General features: G+C 38.9%; 1 protein-coding gene across 1 annotated transcript in view; it reads left to right on the forward strand.

Moving 5' to 3' along the window:
- Window positions 1–392: 392 nt before the first annotated feature.
- HS2ST1 (heparan sulfate 2-O-sulfotransferase 1) overlaps window positions 393–21336 on the forward strand; it is a 73180-nt gene continuing 52236 nt past the window's right edge. The window contains exon 1 of the mRNA XM_030952946.1: window positions 393–664. Within this exon, the coding sequence (XP_030808806.1) occupies window positions 541–664 (124 nt within the window). The 5' untranslated portion in view covers window positions 393–540. The remainder of the gene's footprint in view (window positions 665–21336) is intronic.

Below are 21336 nucleotides of genomic sequence, written 5' to 3' on the forward strand. Positions count from 1 at the left end.
AATAGTGTTGTGCTTTCCCCACAGGCTGTGGTGCCTGCGCCCAACGAGGTCGGGCGGTTGGGCGGGACTTCAAGCGGTGCCTTCCAATCAGGAAGGGACGCATGTAGGCGGGACATCGCCCCGCTCCGGCGGCTCAACGCGTCGGGGGAGGCGGAGCGATTCCCGCTCCGGGCCAATCGGAGCGCGCGAGGGGCAGGACCGCGGCAGCACCGCCCAATGGCGGGGGCGCGGGGCGGGGCCCACCGCGGGGCCCGGCGGCGGCGGCGGTGGCAGGGGTGGGGGCGGGCGCGCGGCCGGGCGTTCGGTTGCCGAGCAGCGCGCGCAGGGCGGGCGGGGCGCCGCGGGGGCCGGGCCGGGCCGGGCGGGGCGGGCGCGCTGCGGGCCGTGCGCGCGGCGATGTGAGAACGGCGGCGCCGGGCCCTGTCCGCGCCCCCGGCCGCGCTCCCTCCGTCCCTCCTCGCCCGCGGCTCCCGCCGGCCCCGCGGGCCGGGCCCCGCGTTATGTCGTGATCCCGGGCGGGCGGCGCTGCTGCTGCTGCTCATGGGGCTGCTCAGGATTATGCTGCCGCCCAAGTTGCAGCTGCTGGCGGTGCTGGTGTTCGGGGTGGCCGTGCTGTTCCTGGAGAACCAGATCCAGAAGCTGGAGGAGTCCCGCGGCAAGCTGGGTGAGCAGCGGCGGGCGCGGCCGGGCGAGGCGCTGGGGGCGGTGGGGCTGGGTGAGCGCGGCCGGAGCCCCCGGGCGCTGCTCCCCTGGCTGCCGTGCCCCGCTGCACGGGACCTGGTCGGTGCGGGCCGGCCACTCTGCAGCCTTGGCCTCTGAGTTCATTTGTTTGTTCTGCGAGATCAGGAGAGCCGTGCGAGGTCAGCGGTAGGAGGACAGACGTGTCCGCCGTGCCCGAGGGGCTCTGTCCGAGGCGCGGTGCTCCCCTCACGGCCGGGGCAGCAGCGGCCGGGCCGCCCCTGCTTCCTCAGGCACCTGCGAGCGAGGAGAGCAGTGGCCGTGTGCCCACACTGAGGCTGCTGCTGCTGCTGCAGCCAGTTACCATCTTCTTCACATCTGATCTCTAATTCAGACGTTTTACTAACGCTTGGCACTCTAATGGAAAGCACGGTGTAAAGAAAAGAAATGTTCTTAATGACAAATGGGTAATTTGTTTACCTCTCATTTAATGCAGGATGTTATTTTCTGCGTTTACTGAGTGTAGTTAGTGATTTCCTAGACTGTCACTGAGCTGTACTTCAGTGAATAGCGGTGAACTAGAAATCTCTTGTGCAAGATTTCTTTTACTTTTCCTGCCTTAAAAGGGTATTTTAGAGTAATATCTGCTTAGTGGATAGCATCTTACTACTTTGTCTGTTGTACATGAGGCTGCAGAAATTGTAAAGATTATACACTGCTTAATTAAGGGTCTCCTGGATGTGAAAAAACACCATTCTCAACCTAGTTTGTGGTGCCTCGGAGTTCTCATAACAGGGCATTGAGACTTCTGGTGTATACAAGATAAGGAACTGGTTCGCAAACACTGTGGATTTGCTTTCTCCTGTTATTTGACCATACTAAAATATTTATGTTATCAATGATAGTTAATAGTGTAAATTTAAGTTTGTAGGAAGGGCACATCATGTTCCTTCTTGTGTTAATAGTAGAAGTGGATTTGAGTGACATGGGAAGTTTAACAATGAGTTTTGAACAGAGTGCACATAACTTAATGTTGAGCTGTATGAATGCCATTGGGATTTTACAGCATTACTTTTCCACTCCATTCTCTTTGAACTGCATATTAGTGATTAAACCCTGGAAACTGCAGGGGCTGACTGCCTGAGTTGAGGGAGGCCCTTACTCTGCATACTTTTCAACTGAAAGTTCTTGTAAATTATAATCGAGGCTCTTTTTTTGCAGGGTGTCAATAACTGTAAACAAACATTTGAAGAAGAAAATGAATGAAATTGGAAGATAAAGCAAGCAAGTGTTGCCATAGTGCTGAAGGTTCAGTGGTACTTTGTATACATCTGCTTTAAAGTGGTTCATAGCCTTGGCTTCAATGCTTCTGTTGCTGACCGTGTGTGTTACTCTAGGGAATTCTACCTCCTGGCATTTAAAGAATAACATAATGCATGTGAGAATAAAGAATTTTGCTGGTGAAACTTCTTCCTCCCTAATGTATATGCAATGGACATGTTTCACTTACATATTTAGAGGATTAAAATACTTAAACTGTTTTGGGACAAGAATTTAATTAATATCTTGTGCTGATTTCATTTCTTGAGGAGAAGGGAAAACTATTGTGAAGTTTCTTAAAAGTAAGATGGAAAGATTTGCTTTGTGTACAGCTTACTGGTGACTCTCCAAAACTCATGAAAGGAAGGGGAAAAGAACTTTCTGCAGCAGCTTTGAACTCAGATTGCAGTTTTTAGTGTGAGAATATGCTTTGTTTAAAAACTTCTAGCTGTCTGAATGTGTCCCTTATCACATTTGGTATGTATTTTATGACTTTCAAATATTAAGATTTCATTACAGCTGGTTTTTTACCATCATGATTGGTTAAAATTCTACTGAGGTGCAGATTCTGTGCAGATGAGTTGAGTTCCACTTACAGTAAATGCAAGGTGGACCCCCATGGTAGGGAGAAATTATGCATCTGACTCCATTGATATCAGAAAGCTAATTAATTACTTTATTATACTATATTATGCTACATCTAAACAGAATCTGCACCAAGCACCAACTGGACTCAACTGCACAGAATCTGGTGACTGTCAGCCCACAGTCCCAACACACCTGGATTCAATTGGTCAATGAATCTAAAGACTCACACCAGAATCCAGTCAAGCAAATTCCTTCAGGTAAATCTTCCTCAATGTATTTCACTTGTTCCAAAACACAGGAGCAGTAAATGAGATAAGAATTGTTTTTTCTTTCTCTGAGGTGCAGAGGATGTGAATCCCAGAAACATCCTTGGGAAGTTGTGCCTTGCTTTTCTCTGTGAAGAGAAACGCGGCTACAGCTTTGTGTCGGAAGTTTTGTTACATGGCATTTGGGGACTGGGTTTTGAGCTATGCCATGTGTTTGTGTTGATATATCACATGATAAACTGTCATCTTGGAAAGTTCTTGTAAGAGTTAGGCATTGGCAAGGAAAACCAAATTACTTCAGATTTGATAGCAAAATAATTGTGCAGTCTTTTCAGCAGTTCTAAAAACGTTCAACTGTACTTTCAGACAGAAAGGGCTTTATCCAAATCCTTCACATATGAGCAGCTCCACATTCTACAGTGAATAGTTGGGGGCCATAATTTCGGTTTAATATCTTAGAATATTTTGCCTGTAAAGTGAAATTGGAGCATGTTTCTAGGTGAAAAAAGAATGTGAACTTCTTTTTTTTTCTGTAAGACTTTATATGGGTAAAGTTGGTCACCCTGGCAGACTTCTTATTTGAGAAGTAGAGGACATGTAAGCAAATAACCATCACAAATGCTGCTGCTGCTTTTTGTGACAAAATTGCTATGATCCTTTAAAAGGGTATTTATAAACCTGTGGGCTTTTTCATATGAAAAATAACTTCCTAATTAAAAAAGGTAAATCAAAATATTAACTTCTTTGTAGCTCTGTACAAGTAGTTTGTAGTGGTGAGATCACAAGCAGAGTGTGAACAATTTGAAATATTTTTTTTTGAGATTTCTTCCTACAGCTATTAATCTTTCATAATATATTCAGGTTTACATGATAAATTAGCATGCTCTCCAGACTAAACTGTCCCTAATTGCCAGTGAGAACTTTAATGTTTTTATTTAAGCTTGGTATAGGTATGTGCCTGTTAGCTCTAGGATTGCACAGCCCTAATAGAGAATATTGCTCATGAAAAGCAAATGTTGAGGTTTCACTGTTGTTCCTGGAACAGAATAACAGAGGTAATGTCTGGCTGCCCCTTTTGGGTTTTGGAAGCCCTCTGAGTGCAGCTCTGCCTTCGGTATAAATGGACCTAGCATTTAACATGTTTAATGTGTACCATGCCACCTCCTGCATTGTCATTAGTATTTGTGGTGAGTTGGATCAAAAAAGTGATCCAGCTGCATGTAATCCATCCCTATCTTCTCTTCCCTCCCCAAGATTTTGTAATCTATTGGTGGGGAGAAGGAAGAGGGAAGTTCTTATGTTTAAATAATAGTGTTTTACAGCACCAAGCACTAGAAGCACTTCAGGTTTGGCCAGGGAAGTGGGAGAAGACAGTGTCTCATTTGAGGATTGAAGTCTGTAGGATTGGTGAGAGAAGGTGAGGATAGGAGGTGGAGAAGGATTGCTCTTTGGTGGGGGGGAAGTGAAACAATAATGCTGCTTTCTAGCACTTTAGTGATGTTTCCGTATTGTATTGGAAAAAGGCTTTGTCTGAGAAACAGAATATACCATGACAGGAAAAGCAAGGATTGAAGCTGCTTCAGGTCATGTTGAAAAACTTCATAGCTGTAATGTGAAGAGTGTTTCTTCTGTTAAGTGATAAACAAAATAATGGCTCATATCTGTTAATTCAGCACCTTGAATTCAGAGTATTGAAATCTGTCATTTAAAAGAAATCCTTAATATTTTACTTTTACCTTTTATTTATTTTTTTTTGTTTGTTTAAACATATAATTTGAAAGGCTAAGGCTCTTTTTCTTACCCCAGGAAAGAAAATTTAATTGATGATTTATTGCCAGATTAAAAAAAAAAAATGAAGGTGGTTTCCTAGCATAAGTGACCCTTGCTGGGGTAGTATCTTTCTAAGCACTGTGTGCCTAATAAACCTCTGTTCCCTTGAAGTTAAAGGATTTAACTTCCCAATGATTAAGTCTTATGCTTTAGGGACATAAAAACGTTAGGATGATGAAATGATGGGCATTTAATGTTTCCTTTATTTAGAAATAAAAATCTCCTGTTGGTAGGCCTGCCTTTTGCATGTTGTTGGGAAATCCCTCAGAAAACATATTGTCTGTTCTAGTATAGCATGCATGGTTCCTTAGCATATTGTTATTGTAATTGAGCATTTATAAGGAGGGACACAGAACATTATAAAGAGGAGTTTGTGATTGTTGGCAGTCTGGCCACACACAACTATGCAAATAATTTCCTAGATTTTTTTCTAAATATTGCCCTGTTACACAGTAGTTGTTATTTGCTGCTGAGTAGCCCAAGGCATTCCTTCAGAAGCTCTTTTATTGTATGCTGGGTTTCCTGAAATAAGAATTGTAATGCTGCTTCCTTAGTCTATCCCCATCCAATGGAACTTTCTTGCATTTTGTCTTGCTGGTTTTATCACACTTTTTCACTTGGTTCCCTCTTACTGTTCCCTTTCACCATGTCTCTGGTTGTCCCAGGCAGTTTGAGAATAAATTTTAAACTACTCTCATACTACAGTTGTACTTCTCATTGAAAACTGTGTTATTGAGCAATTGTATAAATTTTGTTCTGCTTTTTATTTGTGTGGTTGTTTGTGGGTTTTATATTTCTTTATAGCTTTTTGGGGAATAAATGTTGCAGCTGTTGGTGTTCTATTTTCTGTGAAATTGGTAATGTGTGAACTTTGGCTAGTAGAGAACTGTGCACATTCCCAAGCACACATCGAGGCAGCTCAGACTTGCTGATGGGTGTCTGTGACTTGATCTCACCCCTTCTGCTGGTACCCCAACAGCTGGTTCTAACAGTGGAAATAAGAGACATAACTTTCTAGAATATCTTTCCCCTTCTAAAAGGCTGCATGTGAGAAACTACAATATTGTTGGACCTACTTTGCAGGCATTGTACTTTTAGTGAAATGACTTGGAAAGTTGGTGATCTGGCAGGGGGATATTTTTGTTAGAGGTATTTTGAGGGCAGTTGTGAGAGATTAAGTGGACTTGAGAAAACAGATGAAGCACTTCCAGTCCCTCCAGCCATGGGCACTGGATGAAGTAATCACCAGGTAAGGCACTCTCTATTTCTGGGTTCTCCATTGAAAAAAGCCAGATTAGGGCCAGTACATACCTATGTTACTTAGTAAGGCACAAATTTAGCTTGAAGAGCACATAGAACTACAATACCATTCTCCATGGAAATCCTGGAAAAGAGACATGTTTGCAGTCACCTCTTTAGGACAGAAAAGGCTTGTGGGACAGTCAAAGGAATGTGAGTACTGTGTTCTTCTTCATTGTGAATTAATGCAATATTAAAAATTGGTAAGGATAGCTCTGAGTTCAAGGCTGGCAACTTCAGGAGAAAGTATTCAAAGGAGTTCTGCATGCTGTTCTTCCATATAATTGTTTTTTTACTTTGGAAGATAGATTGGGTTATTTTAATAATTAAATACCTGTCAGGTTTTTCTACTGTGCTTAGCACTCTAAAAGGAAAAGTGGTAACACTTCTGGAAATCAGAAAAAAACTACATTTGATGCCTTTATTTTCTCTGTGTTAAAGCAACTAAAACAACAGCATTATGGCATAGTGGCATGCCAGTGTTCACTTTGTTTTTCTTGTCTATTTTCTACTTCTGAGCATGGCAAAAACAAGCAAAATTTTCATGTCTCCAATATACCTCTGAAATCCAATGATTGGAAGTTCCTATGTCTTTATCTTTTCCTTAGCTCTCACTGGAGAATAGTGTACATATACTGCCTGTCCAAAAGAGACCTTGTGAGCTATGTAGACCTTAATGTAAGAGATGAAACCATTGCTTTCCAGTTTATCATGGTTGTCTAGGGAAGCTGAGGATGCCCCATCCCTTGGAGTGTTTAAGGACAGGTTTGATGCCTCTCTGAGCAACCTGCTCTAGTGGAAGGTCTCCCTGCCCATGGTGGGATGTTGGAACTAAATGATCTTTGAAGTCCCTCCCAACCCAAGCCATTCTGTGGTTCTGTATACATGTGAAGTGAAAGAAATTGTAGAAATTTTTTTCTTCTGTATTTCAGAAAACTAACATATTTGAAGCTGGATTTTTTTTTTTTTTTGCATAGCTTTGTATTGCCCCTGGGTGTTGAAGTTAGGGACATTTGAGCAGTTCATGAAGAAATAATTTCCATATCTACTGACTGGCAACCATGAGTCACTCACTGCTAGACTTACTCTGGCCACACTGGTCTTTTCTTCTAATAATGAGTGCCTTCTCTCAAGTTCTTGCTTCTCCTTAGGAAAAAGATGGCTTTTGCATATGGAATCCTCCATGTATTATCACTTCAATGGATCAAAAGACAGTCTTTTTGTGTCGCTGTGTGCAATCTGTAGTTTTTGTCACTTATCTACAGTGTATTTAAACCTTGTCAAAGCAATATTAAAATAGTGGTAAGAGCTTTGCTTGAAATCTGTTTATGTATCTGAAATACTAGCCTGGCAAGCATAATGAGAGTTCCATGCTGTAGGAAAATAGCTGAACTAGTACATGTATTTGCATTATTTTTTCAACTGGAAATAAAAGATAAAAGAGTGAGTGAAAGGACTCCAGTGTTGAGAGAGGTATCTGAAATTTGGCCAGCTGGCTGCAGCCTTTCATAAATATGTACAGACCCTTAGCTGGAATCTGAGGGATAGGCAGTATCTTTTTCAATCCCTCAGCTTTGTGTAGTCCTCAAGCCTGTCCATTGTGTTGGAATGTTCACTCCCCTGAAAACCTGTGGCTCTGTGAAGTTGTTGTGTTCAAAGCCCAGCATCTTGAGAATGGTGGCATTCAGAGAAGTCTCCACCCACACAGGAGAGAAAAACAAACCTCTTTCCTTACTGGAATTGGCCCAGCTGGTTCTTTATTCACTCCCCAGCTCCTTGCCACTTGACCTTTTGAGTTCTGGAGAACTCAAGTCCCTCCATTTGACAATCCTATCAGTAAGTGATAGGAATGATAAAGTGATAAAATGATAGAAGTTCTTTTGATAAACTGCCTTTATCAAAAGAACTTCTAATGCTGATTATGGTTGGTATGCCCATACGCTTCCCTGAGGATACCAAGTGTCAATACTCATGGAAACATTCCTGTGGCACAGGTTTGTATGGCTCTGTGTCAGAACTATGCTAACATCAGTGTTACTGCAGGATGTGCCTGTGAGTGTCAGGGACTGGCTTCATACTCTGTGTCTGTTTGTTACCAAGGGATTCTTTCATTGCTGTAGTTAAGTTTTTATGACTATAAGAGCATACTTATATCATACAGGTATTGTTTGCAGGTATGTCTGCAGAGAACCCAGCTGCATCCACGTGTCTTTTTATTGTCTCTAGTATTCAGCATATTATTGCTGTCCTTACTTTGCAATATCCTTGTGTCATAATGGTTTCAATAACATTAGTGCTGTAATAATTATTATTCAAGTTTTCTGGTACTGATAAAATTCATTGTGAGTAGCCAGAAGTCCAGGGCAGTGAAAGAATTAATAAGGTAATTAAATTACAAGAAGTATTTGGAAAGAACCTTTCTATCACTTTGGCCCAGTCTTTGTCTTCCTTCTTCATGTCCACTTTCTATATCTGGTTAGAGTTTAAAATGACAGCTGACATCCTTTTTTTTCATCAGTTTGCTGTTTAATTCTGAATACTGATTTGTGTTGAAACATATGTAAAACTTAAGTGCTGTTTTGATAAAACAGCTTTTGATGATTTTGAAGTGTTTATGCAAACCTTGTGCATAATTGCTGTAAAGCTGTAAAGAGTGTGGGGATGGGTTCTTAGGTTCCTTAAATTAAAATGCATATATTCTCCGTTTACTTCTGTAGTGGCTTTTCTCTCAGATGATCTTATTTTCTTCTTCTTTTTTTCTAATATATATATAAATACATAGGTGAGAGAGTATGAAGTATATAAATTTATCATACATATAGTCCTGTGAAATATAAATATGATCTATGTATATATTCCTCACTCTCATTGTCTGTATTTTCCAGTGTTCTAATATAGGACTGATCTTTCTTGCACAGCAGATTGAAAGACAGTAGCATTTCATTTCACTTTGAAAAAGGTGCAAAAAGACAAGCAGTTGGACAGAGATTATGCTTATGCATCTCACTTTCTGCAAAGTGAAGGGGGAAATCCAGTTTGGTTATTTTTTCCCCTTGAATTTTTCCCTGTGTATCTTTCCTCTTTCAGTATTTCTATTATCTTCTTTTCTGGATATTTTGTTGTTGAAGATATTCAGGACGATTGCATGCATAGCATATCTGTATTTTCATTGAAATATTTCCATTTCTTTGCATTAATTCTTTGGAGCGCTTGGGAGGAATGAGAAGTCTCTTTTTGCAAAATATGGAATTTGCAGTGGATTTTAATATACTAAATCTTAATCAACAATTGATTATATTAGAGTTGATATTGATCATTCATTCTAAGCAAAGGATTTCACTAATTCAAAGAAGGGTTTAGAAATTTAGAGTAAAAGTTAAAAGAGAGGATGTGAAAATGATAGAATCTTATTCTGACACATTAAATAGACAAAAAATTGCCTTCCTTATGAAGCAAAGCACTAAGATTTTGGCTCCTTCAGCATTTGAGTGACAGATGTAAACTGGGGAGAAGATTTTTTTTTGGACGATGTAAATTAAAAGTTTTTATTCTTTCAAGAAAAGGGGATTAATATTTACAAAAGCTGAGTCCAGCCATGTTCTTCCACTGTTTGCAGTAAAACTACTATCTCCCAGGGTTTTATTCCCAAGCTGAAGGACAAAAACCCTATGCCCTGTCTCCTGACGAAAACATTCGAGCACAAGTGTATGATCACTTTCTGAAGATGTTGTTTTGTATGTGACACACAAAATAGGTTGTGTAAGGATCTGAATTTTTGAAACAAAGCCATAATGTCAGGTTTTTTGTATGCTGGTGTTGAGTGAAGTGTTTCATTGGTAAAATCTTTATTTCAGCTGCACTCCCAGTGAGAAATTCAGAGCCAAGGTTTTTCAGCGTCTCATTTGTCTGTAAATCTTCAGCAATGTGCACTCTTAAAAATTGTGAAAAGATGTTTTCCTATTGTAGGTATTCCTCTAGAATACCTACAATATAACAATATTCTTGATACATTATCCTATGAACTGAGATGACCATAGCACTAAAATGATTTCCTGTAATCAAATTTAGTGCCTTTGGGAATATTGAATGCCTTAAAGTTTGCCCCTCTTCCCCTCCCCCCCCACCCTTTTTAAAAAAAAATTTAAACCAAAGACCCTTACAAAGCCTATGTCCTTATCTGAGAATAATTTAGACTGTTTTAATAGATTTTTAATTAGAGTAGCTATTTTGATTAAGTTTGTTGATTCTGCTAACAAGGCAAGCTTTTGAAGATAAGTACCTAATAAATAGTTTGCTGTTTTATGATGAAGTGATTAGATCTTGATGTCCAATTTGATGACTTCAAACTGTGTATAGTGGGATTGGACTGAGTATGTTTTTGAACTTTGAAAGATAGCATTTCAAGAGTACCTGTGTATTTGCTGTTTGAAGACTTCCCATCATAAAAATGGCCTTTTGATGTATAAGCATTTAGTAGGAATTGGAATGTTTAGTAAATTTAATGTCTTTCTATTTTTATGAAAGCAAATATTTTTTAAAAATACTTCTGGGTGTCTCTCCCTTTGCTGTCCATGTTGTTATCCAATGTGCTAATTGCACTGCTGCTGTCGGTTTGAGTGAGGGCAAAACTTGCTCTGGTGTTTTATCAGAGCCTCTTCAGGTTTAAAGTTAACTTCAACAGGAGTGTCTTTAATATTTTTGTTTGATCAAGCTATACAAAGTACCTTATAAAATTTCTGGCATGCTGCTTGATTTATACCTGTAAACAAGAGCTTATTGTCTGTGTTGAATGTGTATGCAGTTTTGGCTAACTTTCTAGTTGGGCTAGTAATATTCATTCTAGTCCTTGAACTGCCCCACAAACATGCATTGTGAGCCAAAAGCACTGGCTGAATGGCCAGAAATACCTGTCTGAGCTTAAACACAGCAGTGTTTATGACCTGTCATGTTTGGTACAGTCTTGAATTTTATCTTTGAAACTATTCAATGGACAAAGCCGTTAGAGTTATGTAAAACCTTCTACACGGAATTCAGTTGGAGCTGCTTTTATTTAAAAAATTATGCATTTTGAGGAAAGATTTTTGAATGGTTGATGAAGTAAAATTTCTACCAGTCATAGAGGGGCATAGGAGAGCTGGAGATGTCACAGCAGAGCTATTAAAATTAGCAGAGGATACATGAAGTGCTCTCCCAGCAGTGTGCCTGGCATTCTGGTGGGAGAGTGTCACCCCAGTGACAGCCAGGGTAGCAACCAGAGCTGTCCCCAGCTCCTCCACCAGCAGCAATCAGCTTGGAGCCTGAAGTTACAGCACTCTTGATTTCAGTTATCTCTGTTTGGGCTGCAGAGATGGTATATGTTTGCTTCTGGACTGGAAGGGACGGCCATCCCTTTGTCCAGCCCTGAAAAAAAAAAGGTACAGGGTAGTAGTCAGGCTTCATGGCTGTTCCTGAGGTGTGATAAGTGAATTTGGACAAAGGGCAAATTCATCTTGTAATCACATGGCCAGACATAGAGGAGAATATAAAAATTACCTTCTGGTGAGGGTAGGAGAAGAAGAAAGGATGTGTATGTGAGGATCAGTGGAACTTTTTGCATTTGTGAGCTGCCCACAGTCTTACTGATCCCAACAGAAAGCCAGTGAGTATTGGGGAATATGCTTATTTTCAAGGCTGGCTTCACTAGTTTAACACTCTGAAAATGTACTTGCTTCTGATTCCTATTGCTTTGTCATTTCCCCTCTACAATGCCATTAAACCCTTCTCTCCTTTCTGATATGAAAAACCAGCATAAAACTGAGGTATTGGTTTAGTACAAAGAAATGATAAATCAAATGGCAAACATTTAAATCTTCTGGTTTTCCTGTCTGTGCTTTCCAAACCATACTCTGAAAAATGTGGTCTCACTGACATGTTTGTGGGGGTATTTTTCTAAACATTTGTGGTTGCTGGAGCAACCCAGAGCATTGTTTCCACTGATTTTTATGTGCCTACTTAAGTGTGATTGCATAGTGCAGATGGCAAGGCAGTCTTAATAGGAGAATTAAGAAAGAGAAATAGATTATAAATTATTCACATATCAAGTTTAAAGAAAAAAAGTGTGTGAAGGAAGAATGAAGGTATTGAAATTAATACAAGGTTTTTTTCCTTGTTTTAATCCATATTTAAAAGCCCTTGGAAACTGAGTGACTAAGGAGCATTAGTGGTGATTTTGTGGAGGTTTTAGATATGTGCACGTTTTGGGGATGGAAGCTTGTGTCAAGGTTGCAGTGGAAAACACATATTGTTTTGCAATAAATAATGGTATGTAATAAATATCTTAAACTGGTGCTATAAAATATTCATACAAGATAGTTATTTTGATAGGAATGATGAGAAAAGATTTTAAATTTAAGTGAGATTGAAATTTTAATTTTCAAGAATGAATCTAGGAAGATGGTACTTTTTTTAGACTTGCTTCTTCGCAGTATATATCTTAAAACAATGTGGAAATAAAAATAGCTATAATGTGCTTTTTAAATATGAGAAAACCTGCTGAATGTCTGACAACATAACACTTAAGCAACAAAATCTGTCAAGTATTCATATAGCAGCAGGAATATGAAATAAAGTGATTGTTCCTACATCTCTTTTACTTAATATATATTAAGTGTTTCCATGTAAATATAAACATGATGTGGCACTCTAGAGATAATTACTGTGCAAAAGAAATGTATATGAACATCCTCTCAGATATCTAGGAATTGAGTTGGATCTGTTTTCTGGCCTTGATGGAATTGCTTATCTATAAACTCTGCAAATTCTGTTAAAACCCTTCCAGCTTTGCTGTAACAGGTTCCACAATTAAATAGGAACCTGAATTACCTTTTCTATAGAAAAAGGTCTAGTCCTTACAAATACACATCAGGCAGAGCTACCAGCTACTTTAAAGTTCTACTAGTGGATAACAGTTAACTAAGTAGAGATGTAAAACCGTAAAAACCGTTCTTTTTCCTTTGGTCAGCACTTTGTTACAATGACTTTGAGGAGCTAAAAAGCCTGTGATGTTTAAGAATCAAAATGCATTGATTTCAAATTTGTCCAATCTTGTTCTATTGTGTAATTTCAGTTGCATCCTTGATAATTTTCCTGTGGTATGTAATATAGATGGCAATTTGATTTTAAGAACTGCATGCTGTCCAATATGGAATGTGGGAATGTGATGTGGGCTAATGAGTTGTCTATGTCTCTCTGTCCCAGGGAGACCCTAATAGAGGTTTTGAGTGTTCAGTTTGCTTTCAGAGCAAATACTTTGTTTTTTTTGTTTGTTTGTTTTTTTTTAAATAAAAGGATTGTTTTACCAGAAAATGTCAGTGCAAATGCCTTGTACTTGAGAACTGTGTGTGGTAAATGCACATATTGCAGATTGTAGTGGTAGTTTTGTGACTAGGAGTTTTATTTGCTAATAGTTGGAATAAAACTATGCAGTCGCATTGTCTTTTATGATTAGTTGATAAAGAGCTAAACTTTGTGTTGGTGTAGAAATGACTGTTGGGTTTGGTGTTTGTGTTTGGGGTTGTTTTCAGGGGGTTGCGTTATTTCTGGATTTTTTAACTTGTCCAAGAAGAACATTTGCTAATGCCAACTGCTGAAGTGACATTTTCTAATGAAAATTTAAGATTTCTTGCCTTGAGTGGTCTGACAACCACTGGATCAACAAAGTAGGCATGACTTTCCTTGTTTGTGTGTTTTGTGGAAATTTTCCTTTTTATGCTTTGTGAGCCTTGGCTACAATGCTAGAATGAAGAACAATTTTATTGAACTTTTTGCCATTTTACAGGTTGATTTGTGAACCACTGACTGAACGGGACAACTTTTACAGACTGTAAAGGGCAGCCTTTAACATGGAATAACAATCAAATAAAACAGAGCTTGTTGGGCAGAGTAATTTTCCCATGTTTTAAATAGTCTGTACATGAGACAGGGGAAGGCTGGGGGTGCAGGCCTTGGGATGATTCATAGCAAGACAAGCAATGATGTGATGGCAGGAGGTTACCACTGGTGCTGTGGGTCACTATAGGCCATCAGGCATGGGAGCCTTCAGTAATTCTTCAGCCTCTACTCCCCTCTCTGTGCAGTCACAAGGATGTAGCTGATCAGCTTATATGTGTGTGTGGAAATGACAAAGTCTTTGTATTTTTAAAATACCCAAAAGAACCATCCTAATACAGAAACAATACAGATCTGTGTCCTCCACAAGTGCATTGCAGGTATGTGACATTGCAAACTTGTATATGTACAAAAAACCACCGTTTGTTTTTATATTTGACTCTGAACTCGGTAATTCTTCACAAAATTTGATAAATGTTGCTATGGAGAATAAACTGTATTGGTATCCTTGTGCCACCTGACAGAGACCTGCTTTGTGTCCCTTACCCTGTTAAAGCTACATGGGTTAGGTGTGAATGAGCCAGCATGCTCACTCAGGCCACTGCAGCCTCTCTAGGGGCATGCACTTGGGTTCTCTAAGCCTGTTTCTGACCAGCTTTTGATCCTCAGCTGATACTGGTTTAAGCATGAGTCTGTTCATGATGTGTGTTGCCCTGAAGTGACTACAAATAGAGAATTACAGGTCTTCTTTCTGTGTCATTTGTTCCACTTCACATTAAATAAGTAGAAATTTCTTGCCTTGAAGTCCTGTAGCCATCCTTGTGCTGAGAGACTCTTTCTAGTTTGGCTTAAATGATTTAATGACACATTTTTAGTTATTAGTCCATATGGATTGTTAATTATTTAATAAATTATGTCCAGTATGCATTGTAATGAAACATTTATAGAGTTAGGTACTTTTTATATTAACTGGAAGTAAGCTTATAACATTTCAGAGGAGAGTGTATGTTGAGAAGACTGATGACTGTTTTGGAGAGAGTGTATAATTTCTGCACAGTACCTCATAATAAGGTCATGCTATTAAAGACTTTCCAATGTTTAATGTGTATATGGACAAATATGTTATGCATATTATTCTACTCCTGAAATAAGCAGTAGTCTGTCAGTCTTAGGAGCTCGCTGGCTATTTCAAGAATTTAACCTCCTTTTGACACTTCCATGGCTTTTTCCTGGGAGCAACTTGAATGCCACTTACTCAGCAGTGAGTAAAATAAAATCAGCTTAGGAGAGCAGCATACAGCAAATGTTGCTGGTAACAGAAAAGGCATGTAAAATTGCTTGTAAGATGATAACATTTCATAACATTCTTGAAAACAACCTCTCATATATTGATTTTTTTTTCCCATATTTTTTTTATCCCCCCCATGCAAATATGAAATGTAGTCTTTCAAGGAGTCTTATTTCTTCGTTGAAGACTTGCTATATTGATCTGAAACCACAGAACTGAAATTGATCATATTTTAACAGTGTTCCTTTTCTAATGACAATATATGGCCTTATGTTTAAGTGGAATTCTTGCTGCAGTATTTCTGTTACTGGAATTTGTGGACCAGTCGAGGAGAGACTTCACTAAAAACCCCTTATGAGATTCTGCAAATGAAATACTTCCCTGACATCTGTGTGAATGGATAGCAGACCTTTGTAGACATGATTCATGGAAGCATACTGCCAGCTTGCTTCAGAATAAAGTGATGGGAGAAGAGAGATACTGAATAATCCTGTATGAATGAATACAAATTTCTGTGGTTTCTTTTTGGTCTGGTGCTCCACTTATCACAGGCCAACTAAGGAACACGCTTCTTGTTAGTGCAACTTTGGGTTTTTGTCAATAATGATAAATATAAGAAAGTTATCTCAGAACAAGTGACAATTTCTCCTCATTTCCTGCTCCCTTTGCCAGATGATGAAATTAAAAGCTGCTGTGTATTAATTATTCCCCATGATAACTATGTTGGGGTTGTTGCAAAGCCTTACTGCTACTCTAAAAAGGTTGTAAATGTAATAAAGTCAGGACTTAAAATTAATGAGAGAACTTTTCCCTCTCTCTGAAAAAACTGGGGTGAAAAATTTCGTAAGAAAACATACAAAAAGGCTTAGGGTGATTTTTTTTGAAGTCTGGTTCTGAAAACAAAAGAAGTACAGAAGGTCAGAATAACAGTGTAGAATTTTTGACGCTTTCCAGTCTCACTTGTCCTTTTAACTCTACTGTCATAAACCTGTTGCTTCAGAACATGGCAGAGTGTTTGAATCCCTCAGAGGAAATGAGTTTCAGTGACAAATACCATCTTAAGCTAATTTGGCCTGGGCACTCAAACACAGCACTGTATATGCAGTGATACAATTACTGTATTTTTAGACATAACAACCTGCAGGGTAAGGAATGACAACTGAAAGATGCCAAGAGTCTGTGCAAGCCTGGCTTTAGGGAAGAATAGGAACTCACTAGGTCCAAGTAATTTAGAGCCTGCTAAATTTACAGTCTCTGAACAAATTTTTCTGTTTTGGAAACTACAAAATATAAATTGAACATTAAATCAACAAATAATATAATTGTAGTCCTGTCTGCATGAACCATGTTTTTAAATTCTACTGTAGTGAAATTTATGCTAGGAAAATGGGCCTCCAATCAAACAAATAAATGGAAAACCCATTATGAAAAACTCTGCTTGAAGTTTTGAAAACTTTAAATGTGCAAAATGGTTCTTATCCAGTGCACACAAAAACCAGTTGGTTAGTAATTTCACAAATGGTTGGGAACAAAATGAGTTCAGGATGATGCACTCTTGTGAATCATAAATTCTTGCAGAAAATGGTATTATCAGGAGAACATAAAACACTAAACAGATGTATTGTTGCGTAGAAATTATAAAAGCAAGTTAGGCGCAGCTTTACTGAAATGAGATAGGAGCTGGACAGTGAATTTGATGTTCCTCCCCTTTCCCATTGCCTTTGTGCTGTTGCTGTGTTCACCCCAAAAGAAATTGTTATTGTGTGGTTTTGCAGCACTTTCACTGAGGAGGATAGTGTTGCTGCCACACTGACTGAAGCTGTATGGTCTCAAAATTGTAACACTGCATAGGAAAAGTTTTTCTAGCTATAGTTTCACCTGTGAAAAAATCCCTTTGCTTGACCAGTCTTCAATAAAGCCACATAGTAGGGTTGGTTTATGTCTGGGGGATTTGGTGTTCTGTGAGGAGTAGACGGTTGTTAATAGTGAAACTGATTATCTGGAGTATCCTTCTGCAATTAGATTCCTTAAGTTTTTAATGCAGTCACACTGGATACAGTAGTACTCAGGGAATGCTTTTGCATTTTAGTCAAGTCTACGTTTAAACTTATATTCTAAAGAAGTCTTAAACTTACATTCTAAAGAAGAACAGTTTTAAAAAAAAACTGTTCCCAAACAAAAAGTGCTATTGTTTGGGAACAGTTTTAATGTATTTTGAATAGCAGTGTTTAAGTCATTGAGCGTTGGAGCTGTGTGGGCTTTTGAAAAATAACCACATAGTGTGACCTCTGCAGGTATCTCCTCATTTACATCTGATTTCTGCTCCTTCTAATGCTTTAGAGAGAGAGCTGAATGGTAGCTGAATGAGATTTGTAATGCTTTTAAAAAGTGTTTCTAGGTTGTTAATTGAAAAAATCTGAATCTTTTGAAGACTGTGATTTGAATTGTTACTCATATTTTACTGAACATTAATTTGTAGTTTGAACTTGTGATATGTACTTTCCTGTTTGTTTAGAGGTTATTGTGCATTATTTGATGATAATGAGCTTTTCAGGGGAACAGTCTCCTAATACCAATTGACTGGGTAATGGCAGATGAAACTTGTCCTATCTAAATGTATCAAGGGAAAAGCAATCCCAAGTTTACATATGTTAAATTCTGAATTGGCTGTCCTCACTGAGCAGGTGTTTTTGGGGTTACAGAAGTTATCTCTATGGAAACTGCTGATCAGTTCTCAACAATGATCAAAAAAGTATGTTAAAAACAAATCATGAACCACATGAGAATATTTTGTTTTCTATTGGATGGAGCAGTTCTGCTGTGTTGGCCTTTCTTGCCCTTCATAATGGAAAAGGTTATAGCAGACTTGGAAAAGATGATCTGTGACTGCTGAGAATAATTAAAGAAATTAGCATATCCCTATATGGGGAATGATAAAGTAGACCAAGGGTCACCAGACTTGGGAAAACATCTGAGGAAAGGAATGGTAGGAACCTGTAACTATGGATAAAGTGAGCAAGGAATCCCTATTATACAAGTGGTAGGAAACAATCAAAAATTAACTATTGCTTGATAGCCTCAAAAATGCTGAAACAAACTGGTGAACTGTAGAACACAGTGCCACAGCATGATCATTGGAATGCTTAGAAGAACTAGGGGTAGAAAAGTCATTCATCTGAAAATTCATTAATCTACTAAGTTGCCAGCAGGTGGGTGATGTTAAGTACATCAGGAGCATATAACCTCGTGCTCAATCTGTTTTTGTCTTCTCCAGATGTCAGTTGGCCTTTGTCAGAGACAGGGTATTAGAACCTTGTCTGAACCTAGACCTTTAAGATCTGGGTTTTTTTCCTGATTTGCCTTCTATACAGAAATCCTTCGGAATCCCTGAGTATCATGTGGACAGACCTGAAAACAGCTCAAAAATAAAAGCAGCACAGTTGAACAAGTATGGCTCCATGCCAGTTAAAACTTCGTCAGAGACAGGGTATTAGAACCTTGGTCTGAACCAGTGAAGCCCTTTAGGTAGTGTATGCACCAGGACGCTTCCCCTAAAATACCATGTGTCCCTTAGTGTCCCTATTCATCCTTTTCAGGGTATGTCTGACAACTCTTCAGTGCTGTGTACATTTATAGCTTTTACCTCTTCTGAAGGCATATGAAGACTTTTGTGTATCATTACTCACTTAAATTTCAAGTCAGATTTAGAAAAAGTTTTGTCAATCCATTTCTTCCAGGAAGGCATGTAGTTTTGCTTTGAAAATGTCATCAAGAAAAGGAGCATTTTCCTTGTTCATTTGGAACCTTTCAGTATTTTGAAATAAAGTCACAGTTTTTTAAAATCTGGATATGGTTGATCTTGTGCTAAAGCTACTGGATCTTGCAGTGTTTTCTATATTCCCTCCTCACCACCCTGCAGTATTTTTCCCCTGTGAAGGTACTTACATCCTCTAATCATCTCACTTCTCAACCTCTCTGAAAAACTAAACACGTTGAATTCCCTAAGCCTCTCATTGTAAGGTACCTTTCTGATTCTTGAATCATTTTTATGGCACTTCTGCACCCTCATTGTTTTCCTCCAACCACTTTAAAATGTGGGCAAATATGGTATGGAATGTTTCAGCAGCAGGCTCCTCCCTGCCAGGCACTTCATTGTTTCTCCTCTGTTCTGCCCTCCTGACCTAGCAGTGGATGCTGTTTGTGATTGCTTCTGCAGCTGCAGATACTGCTGAAGTGGCTGGTTGTGTTAGCAAGGTGCCGTGTTCTGACATTTCCCAGTTTTTACTGAAATCGAATAGCAGATAGAACTCTGATAACAGCAGCATTATATGAAATTGAAAGCAGAGAATTTATCATGTTATCTCCAAACTAAAAATGCCAACAAATATTTGCCTTCAATTTATTTGCTACATAGTAGCAACTTAATTTGTAATCAAGATACAGAGCTTCCATAGTATGGAGATAATAGTATAGCTAAAACCCCCAAACTCTTTGCAGAGTTGATACTTGCAGTTTTTAATGATTTATTTTCCTGGTGGGAAAATTTAGCATCTACCATCTATCAAATACAGTGAATATGTTTAACATGGAGTTTCTAGTTCCAGTCCAAGCTATAGTTTAACTGGCATGGAGCCATACTTGTTCAACTGTGCTGCTTTTATTTTTGAGCTGTTTTCAGGTTTGTCCCCATGATACTCAGGGATTCCGAAGGATTTCTGTATAGAAGGCAAATCAGGAAAAAAACCCAGATCTTAATTTTAAAGGTCTAAGTACCATTTGGAGTGTGCTTAAATGTGTGTGAATGTATTTATTTGAAACACTGCATAATTCCCAGTGTTACAATGGTATGAAATGTGACAGAACACATTTTAGGATGAGTGATGGATTACATTCTTAGTGGCCTGGTGGAATAAATAATGTATTAAGATAACATGTTTCTTTATTTCTTGCAGATGTACAGTGGAAGAGAAAGCAGCTTACGCTTTTATCTCTCAGGTTTTGATTTTTTTCTTCATATTGCCATAAGGAAAACTCTCCCTTATTTTTCCTTGAGAAAGTACTGCAGCTTTTCAGATTTTATAATTGACCAGCCATACTTCTGATGTTTGATTACATTAAATATTTGAAATGTAATTTCTTCTTGAGAGGAGAGCAAGTTACTTTCCTGCCTCAGTGTGATTTCTTTTTGTGATGTGCTTCAGCTGGAGATGGACTCATTTGTAGCTAGTATTTCTGTTCCATAGCTGGTATTGTCTCACATAAGAGATTGGAAACCCTTGTGGTAGTATGTCTACATGGAAAACAAGTTATGTATTGTAGCAGCTGCTTTACACTAATATTTGAGAAGTGAGCTCTTTTAAATTTTAAGAATTGTTCCCATGGCAAAGCAAGTTGCTGTCTATTGTTGCTTCAGATGTAAACTTTTAGAATTATTGTGAGGTATCTATGTTTCTAGCGTAAAGTCAAGAGCTTGAATGCAGCTTAGAAAATAATTACGAGCTTGTTATGAAGTGCTTTCTTTTTATGAAGAAATGTTGTTGGAGTGCTCTTTGCTTGGACTGAAGTTGTGACTTTGTATTGAGGACCTTGAGAGATAAAAGTGGATATGCTTTGTCACTCTGGTTGCCTATGTAGATTTGTTGAATTATGAAGTAGAGTAGCTTATACTTCTGTTCATTTTTTGTGAAATTGAAAATATGGAAACACAGACAATCATGGTTGTAATGCCAAATGTGAGAGCAGTTGCTCTGCTTTATTTAACTGTTTGTTAAAGTTAAGCAGTATTTTGTGGTCTTTGGGTTTTTTGTTTTTCTAGAGTCGAGACCATAGGTCAATCCTTTGTCACTGGGTATTGGGGGTATTTTTTACAAGAGCCTGTGTGTCTGATGTTTACTGTAGCAACCACCACTCTGCGAGGCTGAGACTGCATTTCCTGTGCCTCCTGAGGTGTGGTAAAGGCCCTTGCTGGTCTGAGTTTAGAGAGACACAGGCAAACCAGTTGGGGCATTGGGGAGTCTGATGTCTGCCCAGCAGCACCCCTGGTGTGATTGGAATTGGAACCTCTCTCAGATATTGTTAATGCAGGACTAATGCACAACAAGCAGTTTGCTATGTTAGTGAACAAGATGAAGCCCATCTTATGGCTTTATCAGAAGAACAGAGCCTTAATTTTTCAAGTGAAATCTTGTCATAGATGGAACT

The sequence above is a fragment of the Camarhynchus parvulus genome, chromosome 8 (genome assembly GCF_901933205.1).
Source record: "Camarhynchus parvulus chromosome 8, STF_HiC, whole genome shotgun sequence".
Lineage (NCBI taxonomy): Eukaryota > Metazoa > Chordata > Aves > Passeriformes > Thraupidae > Camarhynchus > Camarhynchus parvulus.